At 49.0% G+C, this 18,322-nt stretch overlaps 1 protein-coding gene across 4 annotated transcripts in view; it reads left to right on the top strand.

Annotated features, from left to right (window-relative positions):
* Positions 1-584: 584 nt before the first annotated feature.
* Positions 585-18,322, top strand: part of ILDR2 (immunoglobulin like domain containing receptor 2) — a 39,179-nt gene continuing 21,441 nt past the window's right edge. For 2 of the 4 annotated variants that reach the window (XM_083838471.1, XM_083838470.1), the window contains exons 1-3: positions 624-812; positions 8,624-8,956; positions 10,020-10,139. In XM_083838471.1, the coding sequence (XP_083694597.1) occupies positions 767-812; positions 8,624-8,956; positions 10,020-10,139 (499 nt within the window). In that variant the 5' untranslated portion in view covers positions 624-766. Of the gene's footprint in view, positions 813-8,623; positions 8,957-10,019; positions 10,140-18,322 lie in introns of all 4 variants that reach the window. The other 2 variants (XM_083838472.1, XM_083838469.1) reach the window with 2 other exon arrangements.

Below are 18,322 nucleotides of genomic sequence, written 5' to 3'. Positions count from 1 at the left end.
CCCATGTGGGTCACTGACATCTGCAGAATCCACGCTTCGGTTACAAATGCAAGCCAAGCCCCTGAAAGAAAATGCCTTCAGGATGAGAAGCACACAAAGGGAAGCTGTGCTGGCGAGTGCCGTGTTGGAAGGTGCTTCTCTTTGGTGCTGACCCACCAAAAGTTTAGCGGGTGACGTTGGCAGTAGGGTGATGGTTGGACCAGATGATCTTGGAGGTCTTTTCCAACCTTAATGGTTCCGTGATTCTGTGAAAACAAGTCGCTGTTCAGTCAGCTCTGAGCAGTTTCCACAGACTCCCACCGCCTTCTTTTACTCTCGCATGGAGTTCAGAAGTTTTAAGCACACTGCGTATACATGTGGGGCCGTGATGGTTTACTTTCAGAGCACCACCCGTCCCGTTACAAAACGATCTTCCACAGCAGCACATCTACTCGGCGGCTCCCTCGGGACAACTTCCATCCCTTTCCAACCCCGCGCTGGCCTGAAAACCTAACACACCCCCCCCCACCCGACACCTCCTCCTCAGCTCCGCTCCATCGAAAATGACGGCAATTACGGCCGCGGCCCCCCGCCCGCCTCCCGGCCAGCGGCGGGGGCGGCCCCGGCGGCGGGGGAGGAGCCGAGGGGAGCCGATCCGAGCCGTGCTGAGCCGATCCGAGCCGTGCAGAGCCCAGCCGCACGGAGCCGGCCCGGGCAGCGGCTCCCCGGGCGCCCCCCGGGCCTCTCCCGCCGCCCCGCGGCATGGTGGCCGCCGGCCCGCCAGAAGATGGAGGGGCACGTCCTGGGCTGGATCGTCCTCCTGTGGCTCGCAGGTAGGCGTCCCGAAGGGCTCCCGGAGGGTTTTGGGGGGGGGGGGGCTCGAGGAGGGGGAGACTGGGGGGTCTCCTCCGCCACCGGGTCGGGAGCGATCGGGGGAACTTGTCCGCCGCTGTCCCGGCTGCACAGTGCAGGAGCGAGGGGAGGGGGCTGCCATGCCCGGGCTTGGTGGGCTTGGGGTCGGCGTTGGGGTCAGGACCCGGCCTGTAGAGCAGCGGTGCCCGGCCCTTTGTGAGCCCCGGACGGGGCCGGCCCCCCCAGCGCTGCTCCCGGGGCCCCCCGGGCAGGGGGAGCACGGCGGGGCTCCGGGATGGGGAAGGGCAGGGGCTGAGCTGAGGGCAGCGAGGAGAGGAGAGGGGAGGGCAGGGGCAGCAGGGGATGGTTGTGCCCCCCGGCCGGTGCAGCAGCCGGGCGCAGGAGGCTGTGGAAAAGGCTGCAGCAGGCTGGCTTAGCCGGGGAGGCTGGCTACAGGCTCGGGGAAGAAGCAGAAGCAGTTGGATTTCACACCGCCACCGATGTATCCCACAAAAAAAAGACCTCAGGCTCTTCCCTCTTCCTCTTCAGATTTAGGATTCACAAGCAGTAAATTCGGCTTTTAGTCATAACACCTCTCTCCCACCACCCACCCACCCACCCCTTTCCTTGCTTTTTCACTCTGAGTCATCTTCAGCGCTGGTGCCTGCCTACTGCTCCCTTCCAGGGTTTCACGGCCTCATCTGGGGCTTCGGCAGCTCCCGGCTCATCTTGCCTCCCTCCCCGCCTCCCTCCCTGCCATTTGGCTGCTTCCGAATGTATCCCACTTCTGCGAGTTGGTCTGGAGTGCCAGCGCACCCACAGCTACCGCTCCTTCCCTACTCGCTGTAGTAGCGTGCCGATAAATAGCATCCAGGGACTGGTAAGGGAGCGCAAGGTGTAGATAAACACATTACATTCCTCCTTCTTTTTAAAGAGCTTCGTTATCTGGACGTGTCTGGCTAAATCAGGACTTTTGCATCAAGCTAAAAGGCTGGGCTGTTGACACCTTTCTCCCTCCATTAGAGGCAGCTCGTGATTACTGGCAGCGTCCGCCCTTCAGAGCGTGCAGGGTCTGTGCGGAGCGAGGTATCGCTGCGGTAGGAAGACCTTCCAGTCTCCTCTAGTCCTGGGCTTTGGCGACAGGACTGCCTGCTGCTGCTGCTGGTGTCGACCGCAGGCAGGCAGAGGCTTCTGGCAGGCAACAGGTTAGCCGTGCGCTGAGAGATGGAGGCAGCCGGTGTCAGCTTGCTCCCCTCCAGCTGCTGCCACCCAGGGAAGGAGCAGGCGCCGCCGGCCTTTTTCGTGGCCAAGAGAAAGCAAATAAGCAAAGGTGTGTGCGTGTGAATGAGTGAGTGTGAGAGTGTGCGCGGAAAAGGGAGAGAGGCTGGCAAACATGGGTTCAAGATTTTCTCTCCCCAGTGGCTGTGCAAAGGAATGAAAGGTCTGTATCAAGGTAAGGAGCCCTAATCCTGCCGGAGCAGCGCTCTGCTCTGGGAAAGAGGAGTGGGGGCTGGGAGGTAGAGGGGCCAGGGTAGGAGACTGAGCCTGCAAGACAGGGAGGAAGCAGGGAGACAAAAGGGAGCAAGAAAGAGAGGGAGGCTCTCGCCCCCTGCTCTCCCCTCCTCCCTCCTCTAGGTGGGCTGAGAAATTTCTAATCAGCACTTGCAGTTCCTTTCCTCCCAGCAATAATGCCTCTCTGTCCTTTGTTTGTCTTTAATTTTTGGCTCTTGCATTATCTTTTGTTTGGTTTTGCATTGTGACTTCTTACTGCAAATTCAAAAAAATCCCGTGTGAAGTATGATGGGTTTGTTTCAGCTTCTCTTCTGCCCTGCTCTCCCACTTGCCTAAAGCTCGTGTTTTAATAACAGCAGCAAAAGGATGAAGAGCAGGTCATCCTTTATTCCTTCGCGTCAAGTGGTGTGGGTTGGGATATGTGCAGGACTATTTGACTCCGTCTAGAAAAAGAAAGTACAATTTGTCAAGTATCTTTAGGCCCCTCTGTAAAGCTGGTTCTCATAAACTACCAGGTGCTGCTTGACTCTGGGAAGAGTTCTCCCCTCATGTTTACTGTCATTCTTATTAATGCAGTAATTCCTAACGCATTTAAAACTAGAGGGAAGCGTTGCACTGGAGACTGAACTCTGGTTTTACCCGCAGAACAGGCAGAGCAAATTTTCTTTTCCTTTTAGGACTCAGCCTAAGCCTGGAAAGATTATGGTTAGGAGACCGTCCACATTAAAATGTGACCTCTCCCTGTGAAGTCATTTTCCTCCAGTAATTTAGCAGTCAGTGCTTGTTTGCATTCTCTGTGCAGAAGAGCCACTGCAATGCCATGGTGTAATACAAAGGTGGGTAGATTGACTACCCTGCTGTCCCATCTACAGTTTGGAAGGGCAGGCAGAAGGGGCACAATGGAGTGCTCCATGTGTGTGTCCCCTGGCTGACTGAGCAGATTCCCTGGGAAGGCAGGAAAATGGATGGTCTGTTTTATCTATCTTGATTTAAGCTATTCATCTGACTTCCCTCAACTTGCTGCACCCAGCATAAGCTTAGTGTAGCTGGGAAGAAACTTTACATTTTCATTACTTTTTGTTCCTGGGAGATCACCCTGCAGGAGGACTGGTAGTGATGGAAATCCGAATGCCATCTCAAGAACAAGTGTCATGGCTCACCGTTATAAGGCTTGGAGAGACTCTTTCCATCTCTTGCCTTAGTTCTCAGGCTTCTGGTGGTGACCGGTTGCTGAGTGATCATTCTGGAAGAGCAAGAAAGTCCAAGTCTACTGCAGTTGGTTTGCAGAGTCTGAGCTGTACCTTAATGGAGAGTTTTTGTGTCGAGGTTCTGTGCTGTGTGTGCAACACTGTGCTTTCCTGCGACTGCTTTGGTTTTGCACCTGCCCAAGTTAAGCAGTTTAGGAGCCGAAATTCTCTGTTTTGCTTTGGAGCTGTATAAAGCAGTGCCGTCCTTCCACCTCAGCTGCAGCTGACCTATTTAGGCATTGGTTTCCTGCTGGCTAAAAAAGTTGACAATTAGTGGCTATGGAGCTAAGAACACAAGTCTGGTAGCAACTAGACCAAGACACGTAATTAATTTCCCATAAACTACTCAGTCTGCTGGTGATGGCTTTTGCTGGTTAATTGCATGGACTGGGTGTAACCCAGCCTGAGTAGGCAAGAATCTGTACAACGCTATCTCAGTGATCCCACTGGATCTTCATTCACTTGCTTGCACCTCTGCATATCATCTCAGATTTCCAGTCTCAAAGCCCAGCCCTTCAACGTCCTAGGTTAGGCTTGATCCACATTTGAAAATGCGGACCGAGCGCCTGTATTCAGGGGAGGAGGGAGGAAGAATACTTAAAATTGATGTGCAGTAGCCAAGGCACAATAAAAACAGATACAGCATCCTTTTACTCATGAGTTTATTTTGTTTGGAGAAGTGATAGAGACTCCCCTAGGAGTCCCCTGCCTTTTACCTATGAACATAAGTTTTTCTGCCAAAGCCCTTAAGTGTAGGCTAGGGGTTCAGGGCGTAAGGACTTTCTGTTCTCCCATATGCATATCTGGCACTCATACCAGTAAAGATGCATAAAATTCAGGGGTGTAATTTCAGTAGTTGCATAGCATCAGCCATGCTGTCTCAGGCAAATGGTGATGTGGGCCAAATAATAGCAAAGAAACAAGTGTGATGATGCATGCACAGATAAGGACGCCCATGCTGACCTGAAGAATAATGTGTACTGCCTTCTCTTGGACTCTTATCTTATGCAGTAGAAGGATGCAGTTTAAGACCTAGTACATTGAACTACAGTGTTTGGCTTTGTTGTTATTTATAGGGATTAGTGCTTCAGATCAACTTTATTCTATTCATAAAGGCTAGCTTAAGGCTGCGTAGGGAAGCTAAATCTTCCTGAGATTCATCTAGCCTCAGGGAGGCATGGGCTTCTCCTGTGTCTGAAGGACAACTGGAAATCAAGAACCTAAATTAGCACCTCTCAGTTGCCCTTTCTGTTTTTTTTTTTGTTTTTTTTTTTTTATATTCGTGGAAGGTACTCAGGAAGATCAGTCTCACAAGGTTCCAATGTGCCCATATGAATACAGCCCTCTATGATCACTCCCTGGAATTTTCTTTAATCACAGCTAAAATGTATTAGGGATAGTTTGTGTGTAATGTTGATTGCATAGTTTGCATGCATAATCTGAGAATAGTTTAGGGGAAGATTCAGAGAAAAAAGGCAAATACACATTGCACGTGAGAAATAGACAAGAAGCATACGTGTGTTTCTGAAGGGTGATATTTTTTAAGCTCTTTATGTGTGCTTATGCACTCACGTACAAAAATACAGATTCCTTTTACTTTCTGAGAGTGAGGATATTTGTGCTTTTAAGATGTTCTTGATTAATATTTGCAGACTTTTTTTTTCCCCTGGGGATTTAGGAGAACAAGAAAAAAAAGTAAAATTGTCACATCGTATGACTCCCACGAGCTAGACTTCTTGTGAAAGTTCAGACATTTTGAAATTCACAATAAACAGGTTGATTCTCCAAAGTGCAAGAGTTACATTTCCGTGGTGATTTCGAAATAAGGGCTAATCTTACTCTGTCCATGTTAGTCAAAACATAGCAGAGCACAATTCAGTTTCTTTTTGGTCCTGCTTGTATTAAACTAGACAAGGAGCAACCACGTCTGCTGTCACTAAGCTTGTCGTCCTTTTTCAGATCTTTTACTGTTTTTTGGCTCCGTGATATAAACAATGCAGATTTCTGTCCAGAGGCTTCTGGTCTTTTGGCTAGTCTCTCGAAGATTTCTGAGTTCAGCGGTTTCTTCTGGAACTAGAGGAGGTCCTAAGGAGACCTCTGTAATTCATGTGCATAGACATAACTGGTAGGTGTAAAGCCACCATCTTGTCTTCAGGCAGCCTAGCATCCTCCTGGCCTTTTGGATGGCCATTGTTACAGCAGTGACACCTGACACGAATAGATTCTGACTTTTATTTTTTTTTGGCAGTGGAAATAACAGGTGTATAATTTCCCAGGTCAGCCACATATAATTATATACAATTTGACTTAAATAGATTGAGAGTTTCCACTGCTCCAGTCTCTGTCTGAGGCACTGGGTTGTTCTCAAATGTTATTTCCGGGAAAGGTCCGAAAAGAATATTTTAAAAGTTAATAAAGACCTTGGGATGGGATATAAAAGATGCCAGATAATTTTCTGTGCGTCTCCCAAATGCTTTTGGAAAAAAGTCCTGTGTTTTCCCAAAAGCTGCTTACAAGTTTCTTTTCTCAATATAGACATTCACATGGGAGTGGGGTGGGGAAAGTTTGTCAGCTGAGAATTTGCTAAAGCTCAGCTAATCATTTATTAAAGCGGTGCCCGGCTTGCCAAACTCATTAATCTCATTAACAGGGAAGGAGGGCTACAGCGCACAGACAGCCGAAAGCACTGTGTTTACTGAGCGGCGTACTTCGCTCACCGGGGAAAGCTTTAAATATTCCCCGTGTCACTGTTTTGTCCCCGAAGCTGAAGTAACGTGGTGAGTCACTTGGTCAGCTCACGTCATGCGTCGACTTTGGCCGCAGACTGCGTGGGGTCAGGCAGAGCTGCCAGATGTAGGTCTGACCGGGACCCCTTCATTTTTCAAAGTGTTTGGTATGCCTCTCAGGCTCAGATGCAGCCCGGGAGGCACGGCCCTCTGGGGAGGAGGGGATAAGACAACGTCACCAGGAGAACCGAGTGGTGACGTTCTCCCAGTGCTGTGCGCTCCCCCTGCTTCTGCCCCTTTGGCCCCGGGAGCAGGAGGCCCGGCAGAAACGTCCCAGCTGGTGCTGCTCGAGTTGTCTCTGCCTGCACCTCAGGAGCTGCCTCTCCTGTGGCAGCATCTTGCTGGGACCTCAGTTGCCTTTCATGGCACTCTGGAGAACATCAGCGTTTGGATTTGGGTCCAGGCACTTCTATCAAAACTCGTGACGCCCCCCGTGCAATTTCCATATAGTATAAGTGCTATATGCATAATGCCATGCATTCATTATATGCATAATATAGCATTCCTCTTGCAAATGCCATAGCACCCTTGTGCACTGCGAGCCTTCGCTTAGTAGTCCCCAGGGTCAGATTGTGCCTCGATCAGTAACTCTTTGTTGCTATCAGTGACTAGCTTATCTCTCTGAAATAAGCTTTCCTCCTAGCTGCTGTCCGTACGGTGTATTTATTGCCTGACTGGTGGTTGTAGGCTTTGTTGTGATTTATGCTGTGGACATTGATAACTTGTTGACATGAATGTTCAGCGTTGGTCTAAGCTTCTCACTTTGCTGTGGTTCTGACTCCTTCTCATGAGACCTTTGCCTGCTTTTGCTTTTCAGGTCTGTGGCTGTCTCCGTCTTGACCCTGTCCCTTCATGCCCGCTGTTGTCGTACTGTTGGTGTACTTACTGTTCTCTCTGCGTTAAGCTCCACTGCTTTGTCTCTCTGCCCTTTTTCCCCCCATCCTAAAGACTTCCCCTGCCATTTCAGCTTCTTTTGCTAGCTTCCATCTCCTTCTCATCTCCAGCTTCTGGAATGGGTGGTTTATTTTCTGCTGACTGCATCATCAGACTGTTTCTTCTCTGCATCATTTCTTCATCTCCTGCAACCTGGCTCCAGCCCTTTGAAATTATTTTGACCTAGACTAAGACACCTTCGGCTTTTTCCAGGTGGTTCCTTGGTTATCATCTGTCTACTTCTGCTTCTTATACTTACACTAATACTTTACTATGTTTTATTCTTTTCTGATATTTGTCCTTCTCTCCTACTGCTTTCCCCCAAAGCCATGCTTTGTCCTCAATCTTGCATTCCTCCCTAAGCCTCACCTAAGCCCAGCAGTCTCTCATGATGCAGCGTAAATGTCCTCTTTTGCTTTCTTCTCTTTAATATTTCCTTGCATCTTGTCCTCTTTTTCAGTGTGCAGAGCTCTGGGCCTTGGGGTGTATCATAGCTGTGCGTAGGGAGCTGCTGCCATACTGGTTCCCTTTTCCCATGTGAACTGTTGCTGTCGGGCCCCGATGTTCCTCAGCAGCAGCGAGCAGACCCCATTTACAAACTTATTCCCTCTCAGATGCCCCACTTTGCTCCTGGGCTGTTTCTGTGCCTCCACAGGCCGGCACATCCAGGCTTGGGAAAGTGTCTGTGTGTGTTTGCAGCGTTGTGTAAGTGCTGCCTGCAGTGCAGGAAGCAATGAGGGGCATGTGTGGGAGGCTTCGGACATTGAGCTGCGTGTAGGTGGAGTACCTCACTCCCCCGAGTGCTCGCTGCTGGCATTGCTTACCATCTCTTGGCTTCTCCCGAAGCTACACAAGGATGTGGCAGCAGTCCTGTATTTATTTCATTCCCATGTATCTTCTCAGAAGCCTTAATACATCAGCTCCAGGCTGCAGCTTTCCCGTCAGCTGGTAGATAAACACTACGTGTCGAGGTCCATATCCTCCGTGGGAATGCGAAAAGCTTGAGTGTTTGGGCCATTTTTCTCCACACCTCCCACATGGAGCAATTTTTCTCAGCGCTACATGCCAGCCACAGCAGGAGCTATGCGATTTGGATCTACTCTTTCTTGCATCTCTAGTTTGGCAGAGCAAGCAGCAGTGGCTGGGCAACAGGGTGCAGTGGGCAGGGCTGGCGCTGCGTGCTGCCTGACCTTCAAAGAGGAGATGTGATGCTATAATTTTATCCACGTGGGGAGGGTGATGCTATGATAAAGTGCCATAATCTCCTCTTCAAGCAACGCCAAGGTATATGATGCTCATGTTTTTGTCTTTTAGCTGAGGTGGAAGGGTTGCAAGTCACCGTGCCTGAGAAGAAGAAGGTGGCCATGTTGTTTCAGCCTGCTCTGCTTCGCTGCCATTTCTCTACTTCTTCCACCCAACCAGCTGTGGTACAATGGAGGTATAAATCGTACTGCCAGGACCGGATGGGAGAAGCTTTGGGTATGGCGACTTCTGGTGTACAGACAATGAGCAAGAGGAACCTGGACTGGGATCCCTACCTGGACTGTGTGGACAGCAGGAGGACGGTCCGCGTCGTGGCCTCCAAGCAAGGTTCTGCCATCACTATAGGGGACTTCTATAAGGAACGAGACGTCAGCATTGTCCACGGTAACTCTCCTACCCCTGTGATGTGTGATGGGGCCTGGAACTGACCTTTGGCAATTTGGGGTACTGGAGGCTGGCAGTAATTGTTCAGTTAACTCCCTTATAAGAGTTGCCTCCCCTCCAGCAGACTTTCCTATGACAGATGTTTAGGATTCAACCAACCAACCCTGGGCCCAAAGGTCATTTCCTTTGGTGCCGCACTTCATGCTGCTGTATGTAGGTTTCTAACCCTGCTACAGTGTTATTTTCCCTTTGATGAAAAGGAAGCTTTTTATTCCTGGCTTCTGCATATTGCTCTGTATATAGATTTTCCTTAACACAGGGGCACCAGCATGAGAGGTATAATTTCAGTCTCTATGAGCCATGTTTTTCTTCTTACAAACTCCACTGATTTTTCCAAAATAAGAGAATTATCCTACACCTCATATTTATTTAGCTCTGGACTTCACCAGCTCATCCCATTGTGAACCTAAACTCTATGCAGCTTTGGGCAGTGTGGAAGAGATTTCCACGGGGTGAAGCCAACTTGGGTGGAGACGGAGGGTGGCGGGTCCTTAAACGTTTGCTCTGGTCCGAGTCTGTGTGAGAAACCTTGCCCTGTCACATGTGCAAGGCTTCTGCTCAGCCCAGGCGACCACCTAGCCAGAAGTGGGGGCAGTCCAGGGCTCCTTGGTGAGGCAAGCGTGTGATCAGCCTTGGCGAGGGTGAGTGTTTTCCTTTGTCTCCATATGATCTCTTTGGCAGGTGACTGAAGTGCTGCAGAGGAGGTACTGCTTAATCCCTTCGTGAATGGCACAAATGTGGTGATGGGAAGGCAGAGTAATGTTAGTTATCCCTTCTGCTTTCAGTACTTGCAGAGTGAGCTTCCTCTGTGGCATTACTTGTCTTCCCATTTACAGCCAGAGTCCCACATCTGTATATTTTTTTTCGTGAATTTCTTGGTATTCAGAATAAGGTTAACCACTCATCTTCATAAGGAAATTAATTGGATTTGGGGCTTGGAGACAGACTCACTCTACCGACTGGTGTTGGAGGGAACCCCTGATTTTTCTTTTTTGCCTTTCAGATGCAGACCTTCAGATTGGGAAGCTGATGTGGGGGGACAGTGGGCTCTATTACTGCCTTATTATCACACCAGATGACGTGGAGGGCAAGAATGAAGAATCGGTGGAGCTGCTTGTACTTGGTAAGCCCTCTTGCCAGATTGAGTCTCGGGTCGATAGCTGATGTATCTTTCCTTCCGCTCTCTCTCTCTCTCTCTGCATAACCGCGCACCATATTACTATGGGTGTAAAATCTATGTAAAACAGTCCCCGCAGTACCTTCACCATTGCCTTGCACCTTGTGCAGTCATTCACACCTAGGCAAAGTGGGTGGCAAATGCTGCCAAACCAGAATAGTAATGTTTACACCCACGCTGCTCACACATTAAACAGGCGTAAATGACTACAGAAAGTGCAGGGCTGGGGAAAGTCAGAACCCTTGTTTTTAAGGCGTAAAACAATAAACTTGCAGCAAAGTGAACACTTGAGATAGAGTCTTGCAAAAATAGACACTCAGAAGACATCAAATCATGTGCTTTTTGCAGTTTTTTAACCTTCCCTTGGCTCTACTTTTCTGACCTGTGGGGATGTCAAGAAGCACTGTGTTTATCTGCTTGAATGTGTCAATTTGGGATATTTTTCTGCCTGCCTAATTGTACTTGTACACTTAGAGTTACAGTTCCATGATCTCAGTCGGGTCTCAGCTGGTGCTGCCACTACAAGGACCTGTCCTCTCTGCAGTATGCACTCTTGGCTCTGTGTGTGTGTGTCTGTTAGGCTTCCTCGTGCAGTGTAGTCTTGCCTAGTCGTGGGATTAGCTTTCAGCCCTGGCTTCCACAGTCTGCCTCTCTCCATAGGTCAAAAAATTACCCATCCCAGCTACAAGAGAAAACAGAGTGGAATTGAGCTTTCAGGGGCATTTGTTGAGTTTACCTTAACCCAACTGTAGTACCGTACTGCTCTAGAAGGGTATATTGAGGCTTTTCTAACTTACTGTAAGACCTGCTGACACCAGTGTTTGCCTGGTCAGTGTGTTTGCATGGTTTTTGAGTGTACAGATTCTGTACATCCTGTGATGTTAAAAAAAACCTTGGGTCTGTAGTGTGTAGTGATACCTGGAGGCATACAGTAGAACCTGTCTGTCAAGTGCCCTTGGTCTCAAGGCTCAGGTGAAAATTTATTTGACATTTTTATTTGGAGATGTCATCACAAAATAAATCAGATGGAGTGGCACGGGTTAGGGACAGTGCCATCTCCTCTACTCGTTCCTTCAGGTATCAGTCAGGTGGCAGACAATTGGAGAATGGGTCCCTCCAAAAAGCAGTGTCATACCCTTGTCTAAATCCACAGCATGCCTTTGTATCATCATGTGCTGGTTAAAAACAGGCCCAAGGTTGACCTGTGTTTAGTTCAAGTGAGGTTCTCTCTCTGCCCTGTGGAGCTGTAGCTGTTAGGTAGCCTCAGAGGAGCTGACTGACTCTGTGGTCGTGTACTGCTGAATTTTGTCCTTTCCTCACCTTCCTTGCCATGATTTGGTGTCTTCTCGTATCTGTATCTACAACTGCACTCAGGCACCAGTGATGATACAGTGCCATGGTAACAGGGAGAATCTGGTTTTCAGCGTGTACAGAGGACTACGTGGGGGAAAAAAAAGAAATCCCCTCCTCTGAAGCTGGCTTGGTGATGCTCCTGGCCCTGGTTTGTGGTGGTCATGTCGGGAGGAAACATCACTTAGGCTGTGTTATCTTGACCACATCTGCTTTTCTGTTCACTACAGCCCGTGGGTCTGACCTTGCACTTTGTGCAGTGCTCCGCTAAGTTTGGCAGCAGCATGAAAACATACTTATCGTGGGCATACTTTGTTCTGCCTCATGCTGTTTGGTGCAGCTTGTGTGTATTTCTTTTCCTGGGTAATGTGTACAGAGGCAACATTCCAGCTTTTGGAGTGAGTCCAGGTTACCTAATCATCTTCCTTCCTTTCTTCCTCTTCCCACCTAAGACTTCTCCTTCTGCCTGTGCTGGTATTTTTTCTCTCTTTACCTCTCCCAGTGATGGCTAGAGGAGGCAGGGGAGGAGGAGGAGGAGGCAGCCATTGGTGAAAATACCATTTCTTAATATTCTGGCATCTTCTGGGACATTTTTTATTTCATATCATCGTTCTCCCAGATATTAGTGACTTGCAGGGAGACACTGAATACAAATGTAGATCTGAGCACTTCAGCAGTCCTAGGGGACACATGGTAAGAGATTGCTGTTTGCTGCTCTTTGAGTGGAACCCAGGTTCCTTGTGAGAGGGGTTGGAGCATCAGAGAGAGAGTGTCTGCAAGAGATACTGCCATTCCCACGGCACATTGCTGTTTGCTCTGTGCTGTCTTTCAGATGCAATTTACATTGCTTGTTTTGGGGCTGCTGCATATTAATGCCAAGATATAAAGCTGTATTTAGGTTAGAGAAAGATGCTGCTTCTCAGGACAGCTTAGTGTCACTTAGAAACCTTGGAAGGTCTGAGAGGCAAAAATGGTAGGTGCCTAGTAGTGTCAATACATGAACAGAAACTTACTTAGCTGAAAGTAGAGGATCCTGCTTTTGCACAGTGAATCACAACATTAACATTGTGGTCAAAAGCTGCTTTGTCACAACTTGAAATAAATTACAGTGTTCCTTTTTTGTTTTCTTAGGGAAATAATCACAGAGACTTCTGGCTCTATTTGCAGTTTACCGATGGGGTCTAAGTAGCCAGTCTGCCTAGGTCATGGTGGGATTACATGTTGAGTTTTGTTGCCTCAGTGTGTCACATTAGCACACACAGAGACTGGGCAACTGCAGGTAGCTGCAGAGAATTTCACGTGTTGTCTTTATTTCAGGCCTATTTCAGAAAAGCACATAAGCATTTATGTACATCCATTCATGCCCAGCAAAGCTGACAGGATTTATAAAGCATACCTGATGTTAACCATGTGTTTTGCTGAAGAGACCCTTCAGTAGGTTTTGCTTATCAGGGTCTTTAACCCTTGCTAAGGAAATCGGTGCAGGCAAGGGAAGAGAGATGGTAACCTCTGTGCCTCGGAAGCACAGAAAGAGAGTGAATCCAGAAAAGGAAAGGAGAGAATTTCAATTTAAAAATATTATTACATTTTTATCAAATATTTGTGTTCTGATTTGGCATCTCTTAACAGGGTCTAGCATGCTAGAAAATGTATGAACTCCACTTCTGCTGCATCAGGGTTAATGCAGGGCTTAGAAATTGCACAACAGGAATCATCTGAGGCTTGCTACACTTGTATTTTACTAGAATTTTAGAACTCTTTGCTGGCATGACATCTGGGCTAGTGAATCCATTTGCAACTTCATACTTGTTTTTTTTTTTTTTTTAGAACTGATGTATGATTGAACCAAAAAGGCTGAATCCTAAATTTAAGAAAGTCTACATTTATATCTTAGTAGGTAGCAGCGGAGTGACCTGGTTCTAGAAACACACACACAGTGCTATTAATCAAATTGTTATTCATAGCGCCTATGAATGCTTTTTGTATGAGAACATCCGTGGGCTTTAATAAAGTCATTCAGTGCCGCATTTCCTTCATCGTTGAAGGAAACTGCGAGTGCATCAGCGCAGTGGATGCAGGGTACCTGGAGTAACCATTGAATCAGGAGTGCAGGGCGGTGTCAGGAGATACCCTGTCCTAGCTTCATGTGACCCAGCTCACACTGAGAAGCTGTCTAGCTTAATTGCACAGCATTGCGTATAACCCAGTAAGCCTTTCTGGAAGCCAGAGTTTGCTAATCAGCTGCGGGGTCCTGTGAAAGCAGCTATACCACTCCCTTCCGAGGCTGTTAACATCTGGAGGGCAATGGCTATAGGTGTAGGCAGGCACAGATGGCTACCCTGAAACGCATAGGTCTGTGCAGGCTCAGGAACGTTTGCTTGACAGGATCGTGCATTGCTTAGACATGCTTCAAGACACAGTGGCTTCATTCCCAAGAACATGTCGAGTTCCTGGATGAGGCAGGAAAGTGATCTGCTAATCCTGGATGAGGCAGGAAAGTGATCTACTAATCCTGGTTGTTGGTTTCATGCTTTGGTTAGTGAGCCATGTGCTTTGCCAGACAGCTCTTGCCTACTTTTTCTCCATCCGATTCGGCAGCCAATACTCCATAAATGATGTATTAGTGAAATATTATAAGTAATCTTTCAGATGCTTCAGTTTCTATCGTTATTGTGTTTTAAACAACAACAATTAGCACATTGGTTTTTCTTAATTTCTGAAACTGACACTTACCTGATAGGTAAACCAAGATCTTCGGTAATTTATATTACTAGCCAATATTGATACAAGTCTAAACCCCAAATTTTTCAAGTGTAATACCCATAGGTAGGAATGAAGGCAGACACACGTACACACAGCACATTGTACAGTAACTAATGTACTAATGGAGACGTGCGTTGGCTTTCAGAGAGGATAAGTCTCTCCTGGGACGTGTGTATGGCAAGGAGTGCTAATAAGATGGCTCTTACTCAGCAAAATGACTCAATACATGGGATAAATAAAGGGAGGTTCGGAGTCTCCTGCTTGCCAGGAGAGACTGCATTATAAAAGTTGATGTGGTTTCAGAGATGGGAAAGTTCTTGGCAAAATCTTCCCGTCCAAGATGACAATTTTGGGATTCGCTGCGTTTTGCTGAGAGGCTGCCAGCAGCATCGGAGCCAGCACTTGGTCGCAGCGGGTGGCGGGGATGGCAGCGCTGTCGGCCACGTGCTGGGGACGAGAGGGCCAGATCTCTGCCGGGACGTGTCCGCGAGCAGCGTCCCAGCGAGGGCTCTCCGACCTTGAGCTGCGCCTCCGCAACCGAAGGCGGGTAGCGCCAGCGGGTGAAGGAAGCGACGGGCGTGGGAGCCTCCGCCGAGAAATCTGGCAGAGGCCTGGAGGCCAGGAAGGCCGCTGGCCTCCCCCCAGCCCCGGCACGCACGTCCTCCGTCGTCCTCCGTCCTCCTTGGGCGTCCTGTGTTGACTGCTCTGCTGCCCTGCCCCGCACCGCTGCGCTGCCTCCTTTGTCGTCGTGGTCCAATCCCGCTCGTCCCAGGCCAGGCCGCTCCTGGCTCTTTATTTCACGCCACTTACAAGTGCTACTTGTTGCCAAGGTTTTTTTTTTTGTTTTTTTTTTTACCCCTCTTTTCCTCAGTATTTGCCAGCGACAGCCACACGCTGCTCACAAAGGAGGCTGGCGTGATTAGAAGACCTCCGTTACCAAGGCAGCCATGGCAACAGCCTCCTCGGAGGTCTTTGTTGCCTGCTAAAACTTTGATCTCCGAGAAGGGCTGCTGCTGTTTCTCCCTCCGACTGAAAGAGGGAAGAGAAGGATGGGAAGAAAGGATAAAGTTTACAGGGCCCTACTCGCTGTGGAGCCCTGCTCTCCCAATAAATCTCGCAGCAGCTTCCCTGGAAAAGCGGCGGGTTTACAGCCGCCACGCTTCCTCCCCGGTGTTTCCCAGCCTCCCCTCGGGGCAGCGTCCCGTGCCAGCGGCCTCTGGCCGAGGCATGGCTTGGCACATTTCTCCACCTCTGAGGAAGAAATTGTTCCCTCTGTAGCTGCTGCCTCCCATGGGCCCTGCTGCTGCAGGTGGTTTCCAACAGGGACACCAATTCAACAGTTATTCCTGTATTTACCCAATATTTATGGCATTTAATGCAGTCGCCAGTGTTTACCATGTTCCTGTATTTACCCAATTGCTATGTTCCTGACTGCACCTGCACCTACTTTATTCCTGCCGTAGCTTCTTTTTCAGCTGTACCACTTACCCTAATTATTTTCGTGTCTTTTCTCTGCAGACTCTTGCTAAGTAGCTGCTTGATTCCTGCTTCTCCTTGAGCCGCTGCTGTTTGTGCCCTCGCGCTGCCACCCGCCTTCCTCTTGTGTATCGACTTCTCTCCCCGCGTGCCCCCCTGTATCTCCACACCATCGGGACCTGCTCTGCACCCCCTCAGCTCTTCCTTCACCCCTTTCTCCTCCACCTTTTCCACTGTGCTCCTCCACCGCAGCCCAGGGGCTGGGGGGCTGCCTCCCACCTCGGGTTTGGCCAAGGCCTGGGGCACGAGGGGTGCCTGCTGTGGGGGAGCGCAGCCTCAAGTGTGGTGGGAATAGAGATGGGAACGTGTCCCAGATCCGTGCTGGGACGAGGACATGCTCCTGGCTCGATCAGAGCTTCCTGGATGACCCTGGTAAATGGGGCCATCCTCTATATCCTCTATTCCCTCTTGAATCCCTTTGGGGGCTCAAGGGCGGGAGCTTGCGCAGAGGACACGGAGCCCTTGCGGATGGGGGGCAGCGCTGCAGCTCGGCACCACAGTCTGCTCCTGGGTGTTTCGGCTCCACTTGTCTATGCTGGTGGAGGAGGAAGGTGGGCCTCTGCACATGACACCTGATGGAGCCTCCCGCCTCGTCCCTGTGGTCAGGCCTGGCCTCACCTGCCTGGACCTGGCAGCAGGGAGAAGGATTAATGGGGAATTAATTTGGGACAGGGATGGGGACAGAGCCCCCAGTTGTCTTTGTAATCAAAATTGTCACAGCACTGCTGTTTTTGAGGGATGCTGCTGCTTACCCCTTGAACGTTCGGTTCCTCCTGGGGATCATGAGGCCTCAGCACATGCAAGGGTCGAGGCTTTTCGGGTAGGTTCATAACAAAGCAGGCAGCTTCTTGGACTAGCAGGGTGGAGATTCTGCTCTGCATGGCTGTCACTGCCTCACCTCTGCCATCCCAAACCCCATTAGCTCTTTACCTCCAGCTGTTTGGCCACTGACATCTGCTGTCGGGCAAGGACTGCACACAAGCTTGCGTGGAGGTGTAATATGTGGGAGACAGGCTGCGTGCCCGTGTCTGCCTGTATGCTCTGTGAGCGTGTGGCCCACACGTGCACTCTTCACAGGCAGGCACGAAGGCCTATGCAAGAATTGCATATTGTTTGTGCATGCTGAGAAAATAGAGATTATATTTAATGTGCATATGGAACATAATGTAAATCTGGTATATCTTGACACAAGGCGTACATTTGGAGCCCACTTGTGACACCCAAGACTTACCCTGTGCGTGTTATGTGCATGCCCATATCTAGAGAGCAGAGAGTACGTGTGTTTTCATTGAACAAGCATTTAGACACTTGATCCTTCCAGCAAATGGACTACCAATGTCGTGAAACTCTTTGTATATGCAGATGAAAATATTGCAGTAGACGGATGGCAGGAGTCCTATCTCAAAGTAGTAAATGAAGAACAATTACCTGAACTGTGTCATTTGCTAAGGCTTCGGGAGCACCTTTTGGTGGTGTTACAGTGAGCACTAGACAGCTTTGATGAGTTGCAACTGGTTGCAAAGCACTGCCTGTATTCAGAGGATGTTCATTATGGCTCCAGCAGGCATCCTGGTGGATTTTTGATCTCTGCAGAAGCTCAGCTGAAGCACTGAGAAAAACAGAGTGGCAATCTCTTTTATTATAACACACTTCAAGGACAGGCTTGAGGCTGAGGAAATTGGGGCCCAATTCATCATTGTGTCTGAGCTCTGCTCGGTGCAGGACCTGGAGGACACGTGGGGTAGCTTTCAACTGCCGTTTACACTGGCTAACCCTCAGCTGCATCAGCTAAGGTCCAGCCACAATGCATGCCTCCCTAGAGCACAGCTCTCCTACCTTATAGTGCGTCCTAAAAAAACTGAGCACGATCCCAGTGCTATTGAAAAGAGCACAAAGCACAACTGCACACAGTCCTGTTCTGCCAATGCACAAGTGCATGTGAATTATAGCTGAACACTGTGTAGGATGTTTGCTGTGTATTAGAATTATCCCAGACACACAGTGCCAAAACAAATAGGCACCAAGCTGCCTTTGAGCTTGGATTTTGTTTGTATTCAGTTCTAAATTAAAAGTCAAATTCTTGTTTATGTTTTTTTTTTCTTTTCCTTTTGCAAAATGATTCTGTGAAATTGTACATGAGCCCTTCCCTGGTTGGTTTGCTTCACTTGAAAGTTGGCTTTATATCATACAGTCTCACCAAGCTGCTCGTGCATCTGGAAAGAAGTGGCACATACTCACAGTTGTGCTTTCCTGGGGCTGTCTCTGGAGCTGCAGAGCCCCACGTGGAGGGCACGACCTGTGGCTGTTCAATGCATGTGGCTGTCAAGGGCCTTGGGTTAAAGATGTTGCACATCCTTTCAAACTACATCAGTACGTTTTTAAAGTAAACCAAATCCTTCTATTGGAGGGATGTTGTGTGTTTCCAGGAGTTTTTTTGCATGTGTAGAGCATAACTCCAGAAAGATACTACCTTTTAATCA

This window comes from Anser anser (genome assembly GCF_964211835.1).
Source record: "Anser anser genome assembly, chromosome: 1".
Classification (NCBI taxonomy): domain Eukaryota; kingdom Metazoa; phylum Chordata; class Aves; order Anseriformes; family Anatidae; genus Anser; species Anser anser.
The sequence above is the reverse complement of the archived record's forward strand: the minus strand, read 5'-3'. Positions and strand labels throughout refer to the sequence as shown.